General features: G+C 47.2%; 1 protein-coding gene and 1 pseudogene across 1 annotated transcript; both read right to left on the bottom strand.

The window, feature by feature from the left end:
* Window positions 1-6,428: 6,428 nt before the first annotated feature.
* LOC147976311 (uncharacterized) lies at window positions 6,429-10,498 on the bottom strand (annotated as a pseudogene).
* Window positions 10,499-16,112: 5,614 nt separating this feature from the next.
* Window positions 16,113-19,314, bottom strand: LOC147976310 (uncharacterized). Its single transcript, XM_087518684.1, has 5 exons — window positions 18,971-19,314; window positions 18,791-18,873; window positions 17,602-17,657; window positions 17,417-17,512; window positions 16,113-16,331 (listed from the first exon to the last, which is right to left on the bottom strand). The coding sequence occupies exons 1-4, from the start codon at window positions 19,140-19,142 to the stop codon at window positions 17,434-17,436; spliced, it is 390 nt and encodes a 129-aa protein (XP_087374810.1). The 5' UTR covers window positions 19,143-19,314; the 3' UTR covers window positions 16,113-16,331; window positions 17,417-17,433.
* Between the last annotated feature and the right edge of the window lie 1,505 nt (window positions 19,315-20,819).

Raw genomic sequence — 20,819 nt, 5'->3', positions numbered from 1 at the left:
TACTCAGAGAGTTACGCAGTACCCCGTGCGCACGGGGGTCAAAGGACCCCGTGTGCACGGGGTATCCAGTAACTTTCTGTTGCAAGCTTTCTGAGTACCACATCACACACACTAGGTTCTTTAGGTGGTCGGAGTGGGAAGGATAAGAGAGTAAGGCTCGGCAATGGCATTCCCACACAACTTTCATCCACACAAACCCATTTTAATAGTGCGGTCTTTCCTACGACTCGAAGAAAACCAAAACTAAAACCTTCGAAGCGTCGAAAGACCACGTCTTTGCCCTTTTTGAAATGGGGGGGGGGGGGTCGCACATCTCCATCGTGGGCACTTAGAACCAATATCCTGAGATAAACTTTAGCAACCGATATTAGTTCAACTAACCACATTGTCATCACACCAAAATATAGTATAAGTGCCACTTGCACTTTCAATCTCCCCCTTTTTGGTGCATTGATGACAACGTGGTTAGAGCATGGCATAGAGGATAAACAGATAGAAAGCCATGGAACATATAATGATCATGATAGCTCCCCCTATATGTGTGCCCGAAAACAAGAATGCATCTAGTACACACATAGGAGGCTCTACCAAGGTCACTATTGTCAAGTCATGAGATTAATCATAATAAACCTATAACGGTGCCTAGATCTCATGACAAAGTGTGGCGAGAAAATAAAGTGAGACCCAATAGGCATAAGGAGATAATTGCAATAGGTTCACTGATAAAGCTAGAGTCTCACAACCACACAGACGGAAAGTAAATAAGAGTATCTCAAGCCAACTAAAACCAACTAACAGCGAGAAACACGAGGCTTGAGATCTCAACGCACACAACACACCCACGAACACACCACTTCTCCCCCTTTGTCATCAAGACAACAAAAAAGGAGACAAATGGCGACACCCAGACCCATTAGACAAGAGGAGGAGCACTCGAGGCATCATCATCATCATCAAAACGCCACCCATCCATCGGAAAAGATCGAGCAGTGACCTCACTGTCGTTGTCCTCTGAACCTGGACTGACCACCTCACCAGCTGCAGCCCTTGCTGCCTTCTGCTCACGCCGAACAAGCTTCTCCTTGTTGATTTTCTTGATCTGATGGCGCTGAATTGACTAGCACATCTTGAACATGTTGCTCAAGGTCTTGAACAGAGACTTATTCTCTCCCCTGGCAAAGACGGCCTCAGAACCAACAGACTTGGTACCACGAGGGATCCGTGCAGTAGAGGACATGCCTGGAGTGTAAGTGGCACGATCCTCAGGCCTAGGGTTGCGCCCCTTCTTGATAGGCACATAAGAAGCAGGAGCAGCTGGGGTCCAGTTGGAGTTGCGCTTGGGAACAGAGGTCTTGAAGGAGGCAATGTACTTGTCAGGACAGACAGTCTCAATCAAAACTTGTATGAATGGAGCATAGATCAAGGACTTGTTCTCTTGCACACACTGACGAAGCTCATAGTACATGAAATCCAGAACATCCACTTTCTTATTCTGATGAAGATACACAAAGACATCTAGCATGGATCTCTGAATGTTATGAGAATCCCCGGCCTTTGGAGTGAGGGTATACCTCAGGATATGGCGCATGGTGTCATAGAGGGGCAAGAGATCTTTGATCGATCCAGTGACAAACGACTTCTCTTGTTTGTAAGCAAAGGCAATCTCATCCTTAGTGCGCTGCCCACTTTCCCTAACAATGCCAAACTCATCAGAAACAGCCTCTGCATCCATAAATGGGTAGGGAATGATCTCCGAGAACTTTGCCATAGGAGCCGAGCACCGATGCGTTCCGGACATCCAATTGAGGGTGCGAGCAGAGTCATTGGAGAAATACAGAGTGGCAAAGAACTGCATCACTAGATCTTCATTATAGGGATGGTTGAAGGTGACAAACGGAATAAGACCCAATCTGCCAAGAGCGGAGTACACACCGTGATACAAATGATCATTGTTGCGCAAACTCTCAGTGTTGAGTTGCTTGCGAGGAGCAAACTTCTTTGACTTGGTAATAAGAAGCTCATGATAGACCCTTTGCTGAAATTCGTTCTTGAAGCGGGGATCCACTCCCATACTAGTGGCAACTGCATAAGGATGGCTCTATCTCTCAGCCCAGATCTCTGGCTTGGTCCACTTGGCAAGAGGCATATTCCGGAGGTCACGCCCGCCCGGAATGGCTTGCTCGGGACTAGACACCTCTTCCTCTTCTTCATCTTCCTCAACACGATCATCCTCTTCTTCTATCTCATCATCAACATTGGGGTTGTCATAGTAAGAATCATCTTGCGAGTCATAATCTTCCTCAGAATTATCGGAGGTCTAAAAAACGGGCCGCTTTGAGGCTGCACGGCGAACACGACCCTGACCTGACCCAGACTCCTGACCCATGCCTTCAAATGGCTGCCGACGAGCAATCGTGAAATCCTTTGATCCTCCTTTTGGGCGCTTGCGACGAAGCTCGGCCCTCTTGTCAGCGGAATCTGAAACACACGCAAACACCCAACAACACAAAGCACGAAACACAAATGAGTACAAGTGCAAGATGGATGGCAAGGAGTTAGACAGAATTCAAGCAAACCAGTTCCTGGATAGCCCGTGCGCACGTGGGTCCCGTGCGCACGGTACAGGACCGTGGACACGGGGCCCCGTGCGCACGGGGGTCTCCCAGCGGCAACCACTTCCAGATTGAAATCCAGGAGTGGGTGCAGCAGAGGGACTAAAGGATCTATGCACTCGAATTCTATCTAAAATTTAGTTGAGGCCAAATGAATCTATGGAGCAAGGAAACCTTAAAGCTAAAAACTAGATAGGAACTTATGGAGAGAGATCAAGGGGACAGGACCAACCGGAGGAGGACCCCATCTTGATGCAAATCCACGGAGGAAGAAGCCCGACGAAGCCCGGAGGAGCTCCGGCGAGCGGAAGTGATGGTGGCGGCGCTGGAGGTTTCCGGGGGAGTGGAGGGGCGAATGGGTGGGATGAACCCGAGCCCCCCCCCCCACGCCCCACCTCTCCAGGGCCAGAAACCGCAGACCCCGTGCGCACGGGCTAAGAGAGCCCCATGCGCACGGGGGCCCCGTGCGCACGGTACAGAGCCCGTGGGCACGGGGGCCCCGTGCGCACGGTACGAGCCCGTGGGCATGGGGTATTCAGGAACTTTGACATGAGTGATTTTTGTTGAATAAAGGGCTGAGTGTAGACTCTTACCCCTTCTTCACAAAACACTCGATCTATATTTCTGAATACGCCGCGAGGAATGTCCTATCACTATGAGAAGGGTATATGTGGAGCACTGTTACCAACAGAGAAGCGAGAAACACCCACCAAGAGAAAAGACAAGAAAACACAACACACCACACACACGAAACAACCACGGACACAACCCTCAAGAGAGGGCGGTGGCCGAGGCCACCATGTTTGAGTTTATTTGGTATGGCACCGCGAAGATATGAACCTTGGGCCCAAGACCAATACTCAACTTTGAAGCACAAGTACCACCTAAAGTGGCTAATGTGAAAGATTGTGTTTGATTTATGCACTTCTAGGATATGATAGCTCATGAGTTGAGCTAGCTCCCCCTAGACATGTGCCTACATCTAAGCAAGATAATACATGAGTATGTGTGTATGAGCAAGAATTTCATCCCAAGTTACTAATATCCACGATATTTAGCTCATGCCTTAACTCGCGGAATCTTGCTTCTTCAAGAGGCTTGGTGAAGATGTCGGCTAGTTGATTCTCGGTGTTGACATGGAGTAACTCAATGTTTCCCTTGGCCAAATGATCTCTAATGAAATTATGGCGAATCTCAATATGCTTGGTCTTGCTATGTTGAACCGGATTCTCGGTGATCTTGATGGCACTTTCATTGTCACACCAAAGAGGCACTTTGTCACATTTGACACCATAATCCATCAAAATTTGCCTCATCCATAATAATTGAGCACAACAACTTTCGGCAGCAATGTACTCGGCTTCGGCTGCAGAGAGAGATATACAATTTTGCTTCTTTGAAGACCAACTTACCAACGACCTCCCTAAGAATTGACATGAACCGGAAGTGGACTTGCGATCAACCTTGTCTCCGGCCCAATCCGAATCCGAGTGACCCATTAACTCAAATGATGATCCCTTGGGATACCAAAGGCCCAAGTTTGGGGTATGAACCAAATATCGAAGGATCCTTTTCACTGCTGAATAGTGGCTTTCCTTAGGAGTGGATTGAAATATTGCACACATACACACACTCAACATAATATCTGGCCTATATGCACAAAGGTAAAGCAAGGAACCGATCATAGAGCGATATACCTTTTGATCCACTTCTTTACCATTTAGATCAAGATGAAGTTGACCATTTGTGGGCATGGGTGTCTTCATTGGCTTGACATCTTGCATTTTGAATCTCTTGAGCATGTCTTGGATATAACGAGATTGATTGATGAAGGTTCCTCCTCTCATTTGCTTCACTTGAAAACCGAGAAAGAACTTCAACTCTCCCATCATGCTCATCGCAAATTCCTTAGTCATAAGATTCTCAAACTCAACGTTAATAGCATGGTTAGTGGACCCAAAGATAATATCATCAACATATATTTGGCAAACAAACAACTCTCCTTTTACCCTCTTTGCAAAGAGAGTGGAATCTATTACCCCAATCTGGAACCCCTTCTCGCTTAGGAACGTCGTAAGGCGATTATACCAAGCATGAGGTGCTTGTTTGAGTCCATAGAGTGCCTTATGGAGTTCATAAACGTGAGAGGGATGATCGGGGTCTTCAAAACCCGGAGGTTGCTTGACATACACCAACTCCTTAAGAGGACCATTAAGAAATGCACTCTTAACATCCATTTGGTATAATTTGAAATCATGATGAGAGGCATAAGCAAGCAAGATGCGAATGGATTCGAGACAGGCAACGGGGGCAAAAGTTTCACCAAAGTCCAAACCTTCAACTTGGGTGAAACCTTGTGCCACTAACCTTGCCTTATTCCTTATTACTTGTCCATGTTCATCTTGTTTGTTCTTGAAAATCCACTTTGTTCCAATGACATTATGAAATTCCTTGGGTCTTTATACAAGGGTCCACACTTTGTTGCGGGTGAAGTTGTTGAGTTCTTCATGCATGGCATCTATCCAATCTGGATCGTCAAGTGCATCTTCCACCTTAAGGGGCTCAACACAAGAGACAAACGAGTGATGTTCACAAAAGTTTGCCAAACGTCTACGAGTAGTTACCCCCTTTTTGATGCTTCCGTAGATGTTCTCGGTGAGGTGTTGAAGATGTTTTAGCTTGGCGGCCACTTTTTGCTCTTTGAGGTCAAGCTCTTGTTCACTTGGTTTTGGACTTGATGAAGAAGCTTGCCCTTGGGATTGTTTTAGCCTTGGAGACTGTCTTCTCTTTGTAACCACAAGTTCTTGCTCATTACGAAGTGATGACGACGAAGACACTTGTGGTTGGGGTTGATCTTGATCTTGATCATGACCTTGAGCTTGATCTTGAGCCTCAACGATTGGTTCTTCATTATTTGGAAGAGTTTGCTCTTGATCTTGCTCAGGAATATGAGGGACTTGATCTTGTTCTTGGATAGGTTCATGATCTCCCGAAGCATCTTGTACAAGTGGTGTCGGTGATGACTTCCCTTGTGGAGACTCCACAAGAGGGGCTCTTTCTCCTTCTTCTTCTACTTGGACATGGGGTGTTTCTTGTGGAAGAATGTGGCCTATTCCCATTGTCCTTATAGCTTGTGAAGAAGCCTCATCACCTACAACACTAGGAACAATTTGCTCCACACGGGAGCGATTATCTTCATCAAACTCCACATTTACCGTTTCCTCAATGCACCCGGTGGATTTATTGAGAACTCGGTAAGCATGACAGTTTGATGCATATCCAACAAATATGCCATCATAAGTTCTAGACTCAAATTTAGCTAACCGGGATTTCTTGTTTAAAATGAAACACTTACAACCGAGTACCCGAAAGTATTTGACGTTAGGCTTTCTCCCGATTAGGAGCTCATATGGGGTCTTGTTCTTGAGCTTGCGAAGATAAAGACGGTTTGAAGCATGGCACGCGGTGTTGACGGCTTCTGCCCAAAGCTTGTATGGTGATTTGTACTCATCAAGCATGGTTCTAGCCATCTCAATAAGAGTCGGATTCTTCCTCTCCGCAACACCATTTTGTTGGGGAGTGTATGGTGCGGCATATTGGTGCTTTATCCCCTCTTCACTCAAGAATTCATCCATTGTATAGTTCTTGAACTCGGTGCCATTGTCACTTCGAATTGCCTTGATCTCACAGTTATGTTGACGTTGAGCTTCTTTGGCAAAGTTGATGAAGGTTTCTTGAGTTTCATCTTTAGTCTTGAGAAAGAACACCCAAGTATATCTTGTGAAGTCATCAACAATGACAAGGCAATACCTCCTCCCTCCCAGACTATCATATGTTGGAGGCCCAAATAGATCCAAATGGATAAGCTCAAGGGGCCTCAAGGTTGTGATGACAGTCTTCACTTTATGAGCTTTTTCATGAAGCTTTCCGGCAATGCAAGCACTACAAGGATGATCTTTGGCAAAAGACACATTGGTTAGTCCAAGGATGTGCTACCCCTTTAAGAGAGCTTGTAAATTTCCCATGCCCACATGGGCTAGCCTATGGTGCCATAGCCACCCCACGTCTGCCTTGGCCATTAGGCATGTTGCAAGATGAGTTTTCTTTTTTGAGAAATCAACCACGTAAAGGTTGTCTTCAACATGCCCAACAAAGACCACTTTGAGATTGCTTCTCTTAAAGACGGTCACATGGAATTCACCAAAATGTGAATCATATCTGGCACGAGCCAATTGAATAGTTGAAAGTAAATTGTAGTGAAGGGATTGGACAAGCATGACATTTGAAAGTGATGAATCATTAGAGATTACCACCTTGCCCTTGCTATTGTCACCAAAGGAGGTGTTCGAAGAGGCCTTGAGTGAATCAACGAACTCCACAAGCATCTCCCTTTCTCCGGTCATATGATTGGTGCATCCACTATCGATCACCCATTGAGTTCCACCGGAGACATAGTCCTACAATAATCAAGCTTTGGTTATAGGTACCCATTTTGCAATGGGTCCTGGTGAGTTAGCAACAAGGGTCTTGGGAACCCAAATAGTCCAAGCATAATCATCATAGTTAGTTCCAACAAATTTTGCAAAGGTATAACCATCATCTCCACTCATGAGAACATAAGATGGATTGTTCTTGCCGGCAAAATTCTTGGGAATGGCCTTGTCCCTAGTGACCTTGCCACTCCCAACACCCTCAGTTTCCTTCTCCTTCTCCTTGTGCACTTCTTGCACAAACACTACCTTTTGGGGAGGGGAAGGAGTCAGACCGATCTTCTTATTGTTGCTCTTCTTCTTTTTCTTACCATTCTTAGATGCGGGATTGAACCCAACTCCCTCCTTGGCAACACACTCCTTTTGGTTGCTCAAGAGGTCGTTTAGGTTTTTCTCCCCTTGGATGCATGATACAAGCCCTTTCTCAATTTGGGCTTTCAACTTCTTATTCTCCTCTTGAAGGGAGGTGCAATCCTGAACAAAGTTAGCCGTACAAGCATCATCATTTAAATCTATATGAGGTACGGAAGTGAGAGCCTTAATGGTTGTAGCTTTTAGTTGGGCATAAGACTCGGTGAGAGCAATGAGGTCACATTTGACAACCTTGGAACTAATCACAAGGAACTCATGCTCCTCAACAAGTCTTGTGTGATCAACTAGAAGCTTTTCAACTCTGACGTTAAGAGCATCTTTGTTCTCAAGAGCAAGTTGCAAAGCATCATTGGTTTTAACAAAGTCAATTTGATGAGACGATAAGGCTTCCTCAAGTGATGCTCTCATGACACTCTCTTCATTAAGTTCGTGCTCGAGGAGATCAACTCTCTCTTTTTCCTCTATAAGGAGGTTTTCGACGTTCTCAATAAAGTCATCGCGTTCGGCAAGTGACTTAAGGAGATCGCCAAAACGAGCACGAGCTTCACCATGAAGAGTTTTCATGAAAGCCATTAAGGATTCCTCATCATTATCCACGCCCTCATCACACTCATCCTCCACTATCTCACATGAGACATTGGCAGTGTAGTTGTCGGGTTTCTTGGGTTTGGACTTTGTTTTTACCTCTTTGGCCATGAGGCACCGATGAGTGAACGGCTTGTCCTCATTTGGAGAGTCGAAGAGGCCCGGTGGTGGTGGAGGAGGTAGTGGCATGCATGGCAAAAACGGCCGTGCCCACTTCATCATCATCACCGTCATCTTCATCTCTTGACATGTATTCTTCATGAATAAGAGCCTTGTCATCCTTCCTCTTTGCAAACTTGGTGAACTTCTTCTTAAGCACAAGCTTCTCTGACTTGTCTTCACGTCTCTCATACGGACAATCATGTACAAAGTGTCTTGGGCTATCACAATTGTAACATTTCCTTCGTCCAAAGGATCTTCCTTGAAGATTCTTCCCTTTGTTTGCCATGGTCCCGGAGTACTTATTGACTAAGAGTGCCAAGTCTTCTGCAAAATCATTTGCCGGGCACGAGGTGTCATTGTCTTCCTCACATATCTCTTCACTCACTTCTTCCTCCCTTGAGGGTTGGCTTATCACTTTCTTGGCATTCAAAGCAAGATTGGAGTTCTTGGTTGCTTGAGCTATTGCAAAGGTTTTCTTGGACTTGGTTTCCAAAAGAAGATGGGTAGAGAAAGTGTAAACAACTTGAGCCGCGGTCAACTTGTGATAATCCGGGCGTTGATGAACCATCATGACCATGGTGTGTTCCGTGAGAACCATAGCATCTATGAACTTGTCCTTGATGAAATCATCATTTGCCCAAGTGCACCCGAAGGTTCTCAAGTTGAGCACAAGGGACTTCAACCTTCGGTAGACCTCTTCTACGGACTCACCCTCATTCCTCACAAAGAGATTCACTTCTTGCTTGAGCAAAGCCAATCGAGATCTTCGAATTGCTTCATCTCCTTCCAGAGCCTCCTCAAGGCAATCCCAAATTTCCTTTGCGGTTTTGAGAAGAGCAATGGAGTCACTATAGTCTTCAGTCACAGCGGTGCGTAGCATGTTGTGTGCGGTTGCATTGAGTTGGTCATCAACCGCTTCCCTTGGAGTGAGATTCATTGGGTCCTTGGGGTTGAATCCATTGACCACAATCCACCACAATTGAGTTGAAGCACTCCGCATGTGAGACTCCATATCTAGCTTCCACTTAGCAAACACATTAGCTTTCAAAGGGGGCAGAGGCCCAACGGGATTAATGTGAGGATGTTGCAAAGGTTGAGGAGAGTAAAAGGGTTCCACGGCATTGTACTTGGGAACTTGAGTGCGAGCCGGAGAAGCAAGAGGTTCCCTTGAGTCATCCGCATCATGAATGTCATTTGGATCAAACGAGTTTGATGTGGATGTTGATGGCTTCAAGCGAGCATCAATTTCCTCCTTGACCGAGGACCGGACATCTTTCAACATAGAGGCTTTGAGGTCCGCAAACATTGAAAGAATATCGGCCGCGGTCAAGGGGACACTCGGGTTAGTAGGAGCGGCGGGAGCAATGGCAGGGGCATCAAGTGCCTCGGCCGCGGCGGGGGGTAGGTTTTGACCATCCTTCGCAACGGGTGCGCCACCTCCCACATTCCCTAGATCGACCATATCCTCTAAGGTTGTAAAACCTTATATTAGAGCACGAGGCTCTGATACCAATTGAAAGGATCGATACGGTCGACTAGAGGGGGGTGAATAGGAGACTACAAATTTTAATCTTTCTTGTCGTTTTTAAGGCTTTACGGATAAAAGAGTTCACTAGATATGCAACTAGGTGAATGCAACCTATATGACAAGCAAGCTCCAAGATAAATATGCTAGGCAACAACCTAATTAGCAAGCCAACAAGCATACAACAACAAAGTAAGGTGCGGGAATGGATTAACCACAAGTGAGACGAGGACGCGGATTTTAACCCGAAGTTCACTCTTCCTTGGGGAAGAGCTACTCTCCGTTTGGAGCGGTGCCGGAGCCAAAGCTTGCGGAACGCCACTGAAGGTTCACCGTATTCTCCTTCGAGTCACCCCCAACGGATGAGCCTCAAATCACTCGGGGTTGGTCTTGAAGGCGACCACCACACCTTTACAAACTTCTCCGGAGCACACCACAAGCAAGGAAGCTTTCGGAGGAACCTCTAACCGCCTAGGATCCCAAGATCCAAGAGTAACAAGTCAATGGGAAGAAATGTTGTGGGGAACGCGATTTGGTTTGGTCAAGTTGTAGATCGGGTCTTGCTCTCCCAATCCCCAAAGTTTCAACAAGTTTGGGTGGAGGGATTGAGAGTATTGAGCAAAATGGGGTGTAGCAATGGTGGAGCTCAACAAGACATTAGGGTTAGAGGTTGGAGGTGGAAGAAGGGCATATATAAGTCTTCTTGGCTGGTGGGGATTTCTGCCCGTTGGACCCTGTGCGCACGGGCCAAGTCAGCCCCGTGCGCACGGGGGTACTCAGAGACTTTCACACCACCCGGGGGTCAGAAGACTCCGTGCGCATGGGGGTCAGAAGACTCCGTGCGCACGGGGTACTCAGAGAGTTACGCAGTACCCCGTGCGCACGGGGGGCAAGGTAACCAGTAACTTTCTGTTGCAAGCTTTCTGAGTACCACAGCACACACACTAGGTTCTTTAGGTGGTCGGAGTGGGAAGGATAAGAGAGTAAGGCTCGACAATGGCATTCCCACACGGCTTGCATCCACACAAACCCTCTTAATAGTGGAGTCTTTCCTACGACTCGAAGCAAACCAAAACTAAAACCTTCGAAGCATCGAAAGACCACGCCTTTGCCCTTTTTGAAATTGGGGGGGGGGGGTCGCACATCTCCATCGTGGGCACTTAGAACCAATATCCTGAGATAAACTTTAGCAACCGATATTAGTTCAACTAACCACATTGTCATCACACCAAAATATAGTATAAGTGCCACTTACACTTTCAACAAGCCTCCCTACTTCTACGCCGCCCAGCAGCTCGGCAAGCAGTTCCCGACATCCGCCGCCGGGCACGTGTCTTATTGCGTTGACGTCAACGTGGCGCCATTCCTTTTCTCCGTGTCTGCATCACCGCAACTTGTCTGATTGCGGACGCCGGACGTGGAGCAGCTCGGTGCCCGCTCTCTGTTCACCGGTATGTCTTAATTGGGAGAGCCGATGTATGACGACGCAGACAAGGAGATGATCCACGAAGGAGGGGGCGAAGGATCCTTCGAGGACGGGTAGGTGGATGACTAAGAGCGGGAGGTGCACGCCCACTAGCCGAAAACGCACACACATTGCAGCACGTACACCCAGCCGGGCAAGTGTACCGGCTGGCTGGATTCGTACACTGGCCAGCAAGATGGTGACGACGATCTTGGTCCGGACGAATTTACGGCCTATCCAAGAAGAGGGGTAGACAAGAAAGCTTCAACACATGGGAGGACGAGTTATTGTGCGATGTGTGGTTGCCCACCAGTGGTGTAGGGTAGAACCCTAATCGCCCGATCTTTCACGAAAGGAGCGGATCCCGCGAAGAACACGAAGAACACAAGGGGGAAACGAGGGGAAACACATGGGAAAACACGGGAGAAATCACTAAACCAACACAAGATAGTCACACATGTGCTAGATCCTCGGATACATAACAGTTCACACGGTACACGATCAACTAGGGACGATACAAGGGTAGCCGGTCTTCTCCGTGAGGAGGTCTTGATGTTCTTCTCTGCAAGGAGGTCTTGAATCCAAAGGGATCTTCTCCGAAGAGGCCGCGGTCTCTCTCGAGGAGTAGATCCGATGTGGATGAGCAATGCTCTATCTCTCAAATGAGCTAAACCAATGCTAACCCTAGCTAGAAGGAATAAGAGGTCTATATATAGTCTTAGTACAAAAGAGGGGGCGAAGGGGTACATGGTGCCGGGGCACTGATCCACGGGCACCTATGGGACCGGCGGGCCGAGTCCCTTTCGGTTCGGCGGGGGCGGAGGTCGCACGAAGAGCGGATCGAGGCGAAACACACGAGCGGTTTACCCAGGTTCGGGCCGCACGGATGCGTAAAACCCTACTCCTGCTTTGTGGTTTGTATTGAGTTCTTGCTCGGGAGCGCGGAGTGCTACAGTACACTCCAGCAGCTAACGAGACCGAGCGTGAGAGTTCCCACCCCTTTTTTTGCCAACCCCCCTCTACGTTGCGCATGGGCCTCCTTTAATATGCTCAAGGGGTCACCGACAGGTGGCAACGTAGACAAGGGTAAAAATGGAAAGGTGCTGCGGTTGGTACAGCTACCTGCTACAGTGCATTATACCTAACCCTGACGGCAGGGGACAAGGGCATTAAATGCCCGTCTGTGTCGCCTAAATAGTGCAAAAAGGGACCGGCAGGGACGCCACCGCCCGCCACGATGGCAATCTTGTCAGCGCCGCTTGCCACCGCGCACCGCTGGCTGCACAGCCTCCCGCCACGTACGGCTGGAAGGGTCCCAGAGCGACACGTTGGTGGGTGTGCTGGAGCGCGGACACAGAGTGGTGGCTTGCCGCGGCAAGCGCCTTGCCGCGGTCGTTGTCTTGTCGCGCCCGGGAGCTTGTCGCTCACTGGGCCTTGCCGAGACGCATGGCGCGTCGCGGCAAGTTCCTTGAGATGCCTTGGTTGGCCTTCCCGGCAAGCTCCTCTTGTCGGGGTCTTGTCTCCTTATCTGGGATACTTTGTCCTTGAATGGCTCCAAAGGAACCACGGAGGGCCTTGGCGGTCACCCAGCAAGCCTTGCCGCGGGATGCTGTGACTGCCCATACACAAGTTCGGGATACTAGGGTACCCCTACTCTAGTACACCGACAGGAGCCCCCGGGCCTGAGCCATACACGGTGCCGAGCGCTGTTGGGCCAGGCCCAAAACAGGGCACGGGCACGCGCGGCCTAGGTTACGCCGTATCTTTCTCCGTATCCACCGCGCCCTCCCCGAACGGCACGCGTTGAATGCGGCGTTGTGGGAGAGATCGTGGGTGGTTTCTTTATTCGGAAATGCGGAACGTCCGCCCCCTCCCTCCTTATAAGCAGGGGAAACAGGGGCAGTTCGCCCATTCGCCGGTTGCTACTCCAATCTCAGAAATCTCCGCCGCTCCCTCGTCGACGCCCGTTCTTCCGCCGGTGCCCGCCCCATCAGCCGTTTGCTCCGGCGATGGTGGGTTCGGCGCGGTCGGAGCAGCCGCCTCCGAAGCCTTCTTCTTTGGCGGCATGTCGATGAAGATGATGAAGATCTAGCTCGTGTGAACGCCGGATCTGGTTCACACAACCTCGACGCCCCCTACCTGGCGCGCCAAAGATGCCGGGGCACTGATCCACGGGCACCTATGGGACCGGCGGGCCGAGTCCCTTTCGGTTCGGCGGGGGCGGAGGTCGCACGAAGAGCGGATCGAGGCGAAACACACGAGCGGTTTACCCAGGTTCGGGCCGCATGGATGCGTAAAACCCTACTCCTGCTTTGTGGTTTGTATTGAGTTCTTGCTCGGGAGCGCGGAGTGCTACAGTACACTCCAGCAGCTAACGAGACCGAGCGTGAGAGTTCCCACCCCTTTTTTTGCCAACCCCCCTCTACGTTGCGCATGGGCCTCCTTTTATATGCTCAAGGGGTCACCGACAGGTGGCAACGTAGACAAGGGTAAAAATGGAAAGGTGCTGCGGTTGGTACAGCTACCTGCTACAGTGCATTATACCTAACCCTGACGGCAGGGGACAAGGGCATTAAATGCCCGTCTGTGTCGCCTAAATAGTGCAAAAAGGGACCGCCAGGGACGCCACTGCCCGCCACAATGGCAATCTTGTCAGCGCCGCTTGCCACCGCGCACCGCTGGCTGCACAGCCTCCCGCCACGTACGGCTGGAAGGGTCCCAGAGCGACACGTTGGTGGGTGTGCTGGAGCGCGGACACAGAGTGGTGGCTTGCCGCGGCAAGCGCCTTGCCGCGGTCGTTGTCTTGTCGCGCCCAGGAGCTTGTCGCTCACTGGGCCTTGCCGGGACGCGTGGCGCGTCGCGGCAAGTTCCTTGAGATGCCTTGGTTGGCCTTCCCGGCAAGCTCCTCTTGCCGGGGTCTTGTCTCCTTATCTTGGATACTTTGTCCTTGAATGGCTCCAAAGGAACCACGGAGGGCCTTGGCGGTCACCCAGCAAGCCTTGCCGCGGGATGCTGCGACTGCCCGTGCACAAGTTCGGGATACTAGGGTACCCCTACTCTAGTACACAGACACATGGGCTACGGCCCAACATGAAACAGCGCACAGGCGTCGGACGTCCGGGGGTCACCGGTCGTCCGGAGGCTCGCGAGGGTCCGGACGTCCGGTGCCTGTCGGACGTCCGTAGATTCGGCTCAGGTGGTCTTCTGTCGGACGTCCGGTCGGGGTCGGACGTCCAGGCGTCGGTCGTCCGTGGGGCGTCGGATGTCCGTCTGTTTTGGCTCGGGTGTGGAAGTGTCGGTCGTCCGGAGAGGGCCGGACGTCCGGAGCCTGGAGGTCGTCGGACGTCCGGGGTTCGTCGGTCGTCCGGAGCCTGGAGACTTTGAGCAGTTCTTCTACTTCGTCTCCGTCTTCACGTCCATCTTCCTCTTCTTCTTCTCCTCGCTCCTTAGCTTCTCCATGATACCTGAGTATGCACAATGTGTCCATATGAGGTAGTAGCCATGTCTCATGTGCATCGAAGTGGAAATCTGAGAGGAGTGATGTTACCTCGGTTTTGAGAGCTCTTGCACGTGCTCGTGTCATGGGTCCGCTAGGCACTTGGTGAGGCGATGGTAGGTCCATGGGGATGACCTTGGGATGCTTCGCATTAACTAGCAGTGGCAAATCTTGAAAGAAAATGAAGGGGGGAGGGGCCCAAATTTAATGGCATGAAGAAAAAGCCGCTAACTCTCATTTTTTAGTTCAAATAAGGATAAAATTTTGGTACGAGACTAGGCTACTATAAAAAAATTCAAGTTTTGGAGGGGAGGCTCGAGCCTGTCGAAGACCCCCCCCCCCCCCTCCCCAAGATTTTGCCACTGGCCACTAGCATCAATCCGATCCATGGCACGAAGCAAAAGGAGAGAAAAAAGTAAGAGTTTTAACATGTTGATGGCGGCGACCTAGAAGAAGCTCAAACTTCGATCCATGGCACGGAGCAAAAGGAGAGAAAAAAGTAAGAGTTTTAACATGTTGATGGCAGCGACCTAGAAGAAGCTCAAACTTAAAAAGAAGAGGACCAGGCTCAAAGATTAGGTTGAGATCACGGCCACTTCAAAGGATTCAAAGATGTTGACCTTGAAGTTAGAGGAGTTGGATGACGATACAAGAATGATCGTGCAAGCCATTCGTCTTAGAATGTTGAAGCGCTTGAAGGAGCAGCTGGAGACAACGGAGAAGGAGACGGACGAGAAGGCGAGAAGGAAGCGAATGCCGAGGAGGAGCCGACGACAGAGTGAGCAAGGACGCTCGGATAGCCGGTCTAGCAGGGCAAACAATCTCTTTTTTTTTTCATTTTGCTCAGACTGTTGGACTAAGATATTTTTGTTGTCGGACATGTAAAAACTATGAAATCAGCGTCTTTTTGACTGTCAACGGACACTATGCATTTGATTTTTAAATAGATCGGACCAGGGCGGACGTTTAGACGGATACCGTGTGGAAAAAGGTAGCTGTGCGATGAAATGGACAGCCGACTTGCTACAGGTTTTACGAAGTCACTCGAGCTTATGTTGAGGTGGTACGCCCCTACATCAGCGAGACAGCAACAGACAGCAAAGGTCAAGGCAGTTCATATTGTTTCCAAAAGAACAGTTCCTATGTGCGTTCACCAAGTCGGACGCCATCAAATTACAGCCGGAGATGTTCTGTAAGTTTGCCATTCCAACACCACAAACGTACATAACATCATCGACCATCTAGATATTCTTTTTTTTTGAAAAACAGCCGTCTTGGTTTATGACCGGGTCTCTATCTCAACTGCTGGGAACTTCGACATCAAGCAAGGAGTGAAATTCTACAGAAATACCAGACTATTTCAACACAGAAGACCACCGAAAGGTCGGTCCAGAAAACATTCTAGTAGATGTTCAAACTTCAAGGATGACTAATATGGAAACGTTTAGGTGTCTTCGTAGAAGCCACTGCCACAAGTTACATATAGAACAGCCGGTCCAAGAAAGGAGGATGCGAACCGTCGAAACAGGTTACATTCTACTTGCTCAAAGGAGAACCAAATATACATTGGATATCCTAAAGTCTGGATACATCTGCTGAAGGCCGAGAATACCACAAAATCCATCTGCGTCAATTAAGGACTAGTTAAAGATGAATCTCAATTTTCTCTCTGATTAGAAAACTACAAGCACGGAAATGCGATGAAAGTAGAACAAATGAGTAATGAGTAATTAAACACCAATTTTCATGTGTAAATAAGCACACTATTACGAATCTGTTCACATCAGCATTTGGTTCTCTATCGAAGTATAATATACAATATCGACATCTACATCTAGTCTAGAAGTCAGGTAGCTGTTTGTCTGTTCCTGAATAATTAGAACACCATTTAAACACCTGGCCGCAAATTCTGCTACCATGAAACTAGCGCAGGTTAGGGAAGCTTCTGGCATTGTAATCAATATATCTAGCTAACAAACTAACGGACCATTTTTGCCATGGGCATATTGGAATTCATCAGCTCGCCGTTAAAAAAGCACAGTTCAGAAATTCCATCACCAATAGGAGAAGGCATATATATCATATGTTGACATGTCCGATCATGAATGGCATGTTCAAGCTTTACTATAATCAATCCTTGAGCACTAACTAGTACTCCCTCCGTCCCATAATGTAAGATGTTTTTTTAAACTACACTAGTGTCAAAAAACGTCTTACATTATGGGGCGGAGGGAGTATCAATAAAGCAAACATTAGAGGAAAAAAACACTGAAAAAATTCTAAGCACACAGTGGATTGCGTATCGGCATATTTAGGCAGGCATCATTAGTCAAGTCATGTCCAGATGTTTGTAATATCTTAGCAAAATCAATCAGACCAGGGCACAGTTCATCAAGTAACAACCCTAATATGGTTGAATCAAAAGTGTCCAAGTTACCTTACTTCACAGAGTTAGTGAGTTACAATGCAGGAATTTGCCGAACATTATTTAAGTTCCAGTGTAGCACGGCCCAGCATTATTTAGCAATGTCTACTCCTTTAAGCACATCAACGCACACTAAGAAGAAAAATCTTATGATTCAAGTGCACAAGTAAATCTTCTCTTAAAAGACCATTATTGAATTAGCATTGAGCTAATCAACCACATGTACTTGTAAACGCATTGTCTAATTCAACTGATAATGCATTGAGTCATGTTCAATAACTCACCACAAACTAGGATGATTCTACTCGTCCTTGATGCGCTTCTCAACCTCCTCCAGTGCCTTAATGTCCTTGTTGAACTTGCAAATGCGATAGATGGACCTATCCCAAAGTAAAACATCAAATAAAGGATTAAATACAAAATCTTCATAGACATTATTTAATCAGACCCTGCAGAGAAGTTTACTTACCAATAAAGGATAAATACTGAAACACAAAGGATGACATTCCTCTGGGACTTGAAAATCTGCACAAGAAACAAAAGTCAAAAGGGGAGAAATAAAGCAACGATAGAGCACAATTTCCTTTGTGTAAACGGCTGAAAGCTGTACAGTTGGCTGATGGGTCAGCTTAATTATACACTTCTATCAAGGAGGAAAAAGATACCTATAAAGAAAAATAATTGACACTTTTAATTCTTGAATATGATGGCAAATCTATGCCACAAAATGAAAATAATAAACTATGTGGACAAATTGATTATACACATGCTCCACAGATGAAGGATTTCAGATAATATTATAATAAGAAGGTAGGATGCAAGTTGTAAGTCAGCTATGTGTTGAGTTAGTACGTGCGATTAGTATCTAACCAACCGACAAATTAAGAAGGGTGTCTATAATTTTTCTTGACATAAGAGATTGAAATTCTTCCAACCTCAATATAACAGAATAGCAGAAGGATTGCCAGTTTCAGAGTGAGCAGATAAAAATAACAAGAGCATGCTCAGCTCTGCTGATTTTGCACAATCCAGCTGCAAATGGATATCTTCGATTTGTGTACAAAGATGGTAGGAACAATATAGAACTGAAACCCACATTGACAAATAGTCGCTGAAGCTTCCACTAATTTACCAGGTCAGACCGTCACCTTCTTATCTTCACCCACACATAGTTACTTCAAACTAGAATGGAAATAGGTGATGTGTTTAGATTATAAGATCAGAACGCATCCATTTTCTCTTTTCAATTGCAAATTTCTATAGTAATGACCTCTAAGTTCAGGCCATTTTAGTAACAACAGAACTTCCATGTTATATTATATAAAGCCTTTAAAATAGGAAAAAAAAATGTCAAAATGAAGTGGTGGTGATACATCATATCAAATTGAAGACAAGACCACCACTAAACCTCCATGGAAACAGCTACGATCGGGCTTTCAAACCACAGCATGTGGTTAGCTACAATTCACCAATCCAGCTATAAGTCAAGGCAGATGGCAACTGGTGCTTTTAGTCCCCTTCCAAACCGAAGACGTGTACTCTACTACTCTACAGCAACAGTTACCGATTTCCCCCCATATGAACTGTACTGAACCAAACGGCAGAAAACCCTAGAATACGCCGACAAATTCGAGCACATAAGGTCTCAATTCACTCACGGATTTCTCGAAGCGGACACGCTCCTCGGAGGTGCACATCTCTCCCGTGCAAATCAGCCTGTGCTCGTTCTTCCAGTAGATATCTACACACGAGAGGGAAAAAAAACGCAAATCTATCGTCAGAGCTTGAACCGAGGAGAAGCTTTTTCACTGCAAGGCCGAGGCCCCGCACGCACGCACCGAGGAGCTGGAAGGCGGCGAAGGGGAGCACCGCGGCGAAGGGCTGCAGAAGCATCGAGGTGAGCCCGACGATCTGTGCCCGCACGGCCCGCGGCGCCGGGAGCGTGAGCAGCGCGGCCACCGCCGCCTCCGCCCCCACCACGCACGTCAGGAGCATCCACTGCAGCCCCATCGGAACCCCTCTCTTGCTGGATCGATCGAAGTGGAGGAAGTTGCTCGCGCGGCTGGGCAGGGGGGCCTCGGTTTCTCCGATCTGTGTAGTCCTGAGAAATGAGTGCGTGTCTCTGGTCGCTACGAGGCGGATGGACAGGTGGATAACAGTCGCGTCGGTCTCCTTCCTTCCTTCCTTCCTTCCTTCGCCTCGGCGATTTGCTTCGTCGGCAAGCGATTCGATGCCGTCGCTTTCTGGGCCTTGCGATGGTTCCATTAGTTGGCCCGAGAGCCCTTTTGGCAACCGGCCGGGATTTAACAAAAGCCCAGATAGTCCTAAAATAACGGGCTGCACTCGCGAAGACCTCCTGTCTGCCGCTCGTTGCGGCAGATTGGCGGACGTTCGCACAGGCGGGGAGCTCAAGTGGGCCAGCCAATTAGGTGGTACTGTAGCTAGCGGTGTAAAATTCGCAAAAAAAGCGTGCAGTGCAGGCGATCGAACTCGGAACCCCTCCCCTATATAACGTGTGTAACCAGCCGTCGCATATGATGCCTGCTAGTGGCTAATGGGAACCGCAAATTTTTTAAGAAATAAAACAGCATATCCGAATATTTTTCCAAAAAAATGAACACCTTTTTTAACATTCTGATCTTTTTTTGACAAACACGAACAATTTTAGAAAATTTGAACAGTCGATTTTGTGGACAATTTTTGAAAACGTGAATAAAGTTTTGAAATTACATTCATTTTTCAATTTACGAACACTTTTTAAGAAATGCAAACAAATTTTGAAAACGTGACCAAAATTTTGAATTTCTTTAGAAAAAACATGACAAATTTAGAAATTCTGGACAATTTTTGAAAACGCGAACAATTTTCTAAAAACATGAATAAAATATAGAAAAACCAAACATTTTTTCAAAAGTGAACAAACTTTGAAAAACGAGAACAAAATTCTGAAATTCTATAGAAAAAGCATGCACAGTTTTTTAAAAACATAAACGAATTTCAATATTCCATTTTTTGTAAAAGTGAACAATTTTCGAAAAATATTTAAAAATATATTGAAATTCTGAAAAAAAATTAAAACATGAATAAATTTGAAAACTCGAACAATTTTCGAAAATGTGAAAAAAATTCCTAAATTCTATACAAAAACGTGAATGAATTTTGAATTTACGAACAATTTTTTAAAAAATTCAACATATTGTAAAAAACATGATCAAAATATTGAAATTCCAAACATTTTTTTAAATATGAACAAATTTTATCCTTTGTTTAAGTGAACAAAATTTGAAAGTCTGATTTTTTTATGAATTCTTTGAAATTACAAAAAACGAAAAGAATGAAACAAAAAAAGGATCGGGAAAAAGAAAAGGAAAAAGAAAAAAGGAAAAACTGAAAAAAAATCCGGTTTAGGAACCTTCTAGAAGGTTCCCTAGACCGATAGAAATAGTGTGCAAAAAAAGCTTCGCTAGCAGTTGGGCCATCCCACTTCGTCGTTTGCTCGTGCAACCCTATGCGAGGCGTCGACATTACGACGCAGTGAGCAGCATATAAGGTTTTCGTCTTGCGACCTCGTCCTATTTGCCACCCGCAGACGACAAATAGTGGAGGCGGCTCACATGGCTCGAATTAAATGGGTTGCCCCAGTAGCATTCAGTGTCGCGGACGGAAGAAATGATGGAACACATATGT

The sequence above is a fragment of the Triticum urartu genome, chromosome 4A (genome assembly GCF_056163025.1).
Source record: "Triticum urartu cultivar PI428250 chromosome 4A, HENAU_Tu73, whole genome shotgun sequence".
In the NCBI taxonomy this organism is placed as follows: Eukaryota; Viridiplantae; Streptophyta; class Magnoliopsida; order Poales; family Poaceae; genus Triticum; species Triticum urartu.
Note: the sequence above shows the minus strand (reverse complement) of the source record. Positions and strands in the feature narration are given on the sequence as shown.

Excerpts from the sequence above, each read along its gene's own strand:
- LOC147976310 (XM_087518684.1), bottom strand. The coding sequence starts at position 19,142 with ATGGGGCTGCAGTGGATGCTCCTGACGTGCGTGGTGGGGGCGGAGGCG. Across the intron at positions 18,874-18,970 it reads CGCCGCCTTCCAGCTCCTCG|ATATCTACTGGAAGAACGAG; the intron begins GTGCGTGCGTGC and ends TCTCGTGTGTAG. Across the intron at positions 17,513-17,601 it reads TCAGTATTTATCCTTTATTG|GTCCATCTATCGCATTTGCA; the intron begins GTAAGTAAACTT and ends ACTTTGGGATAG.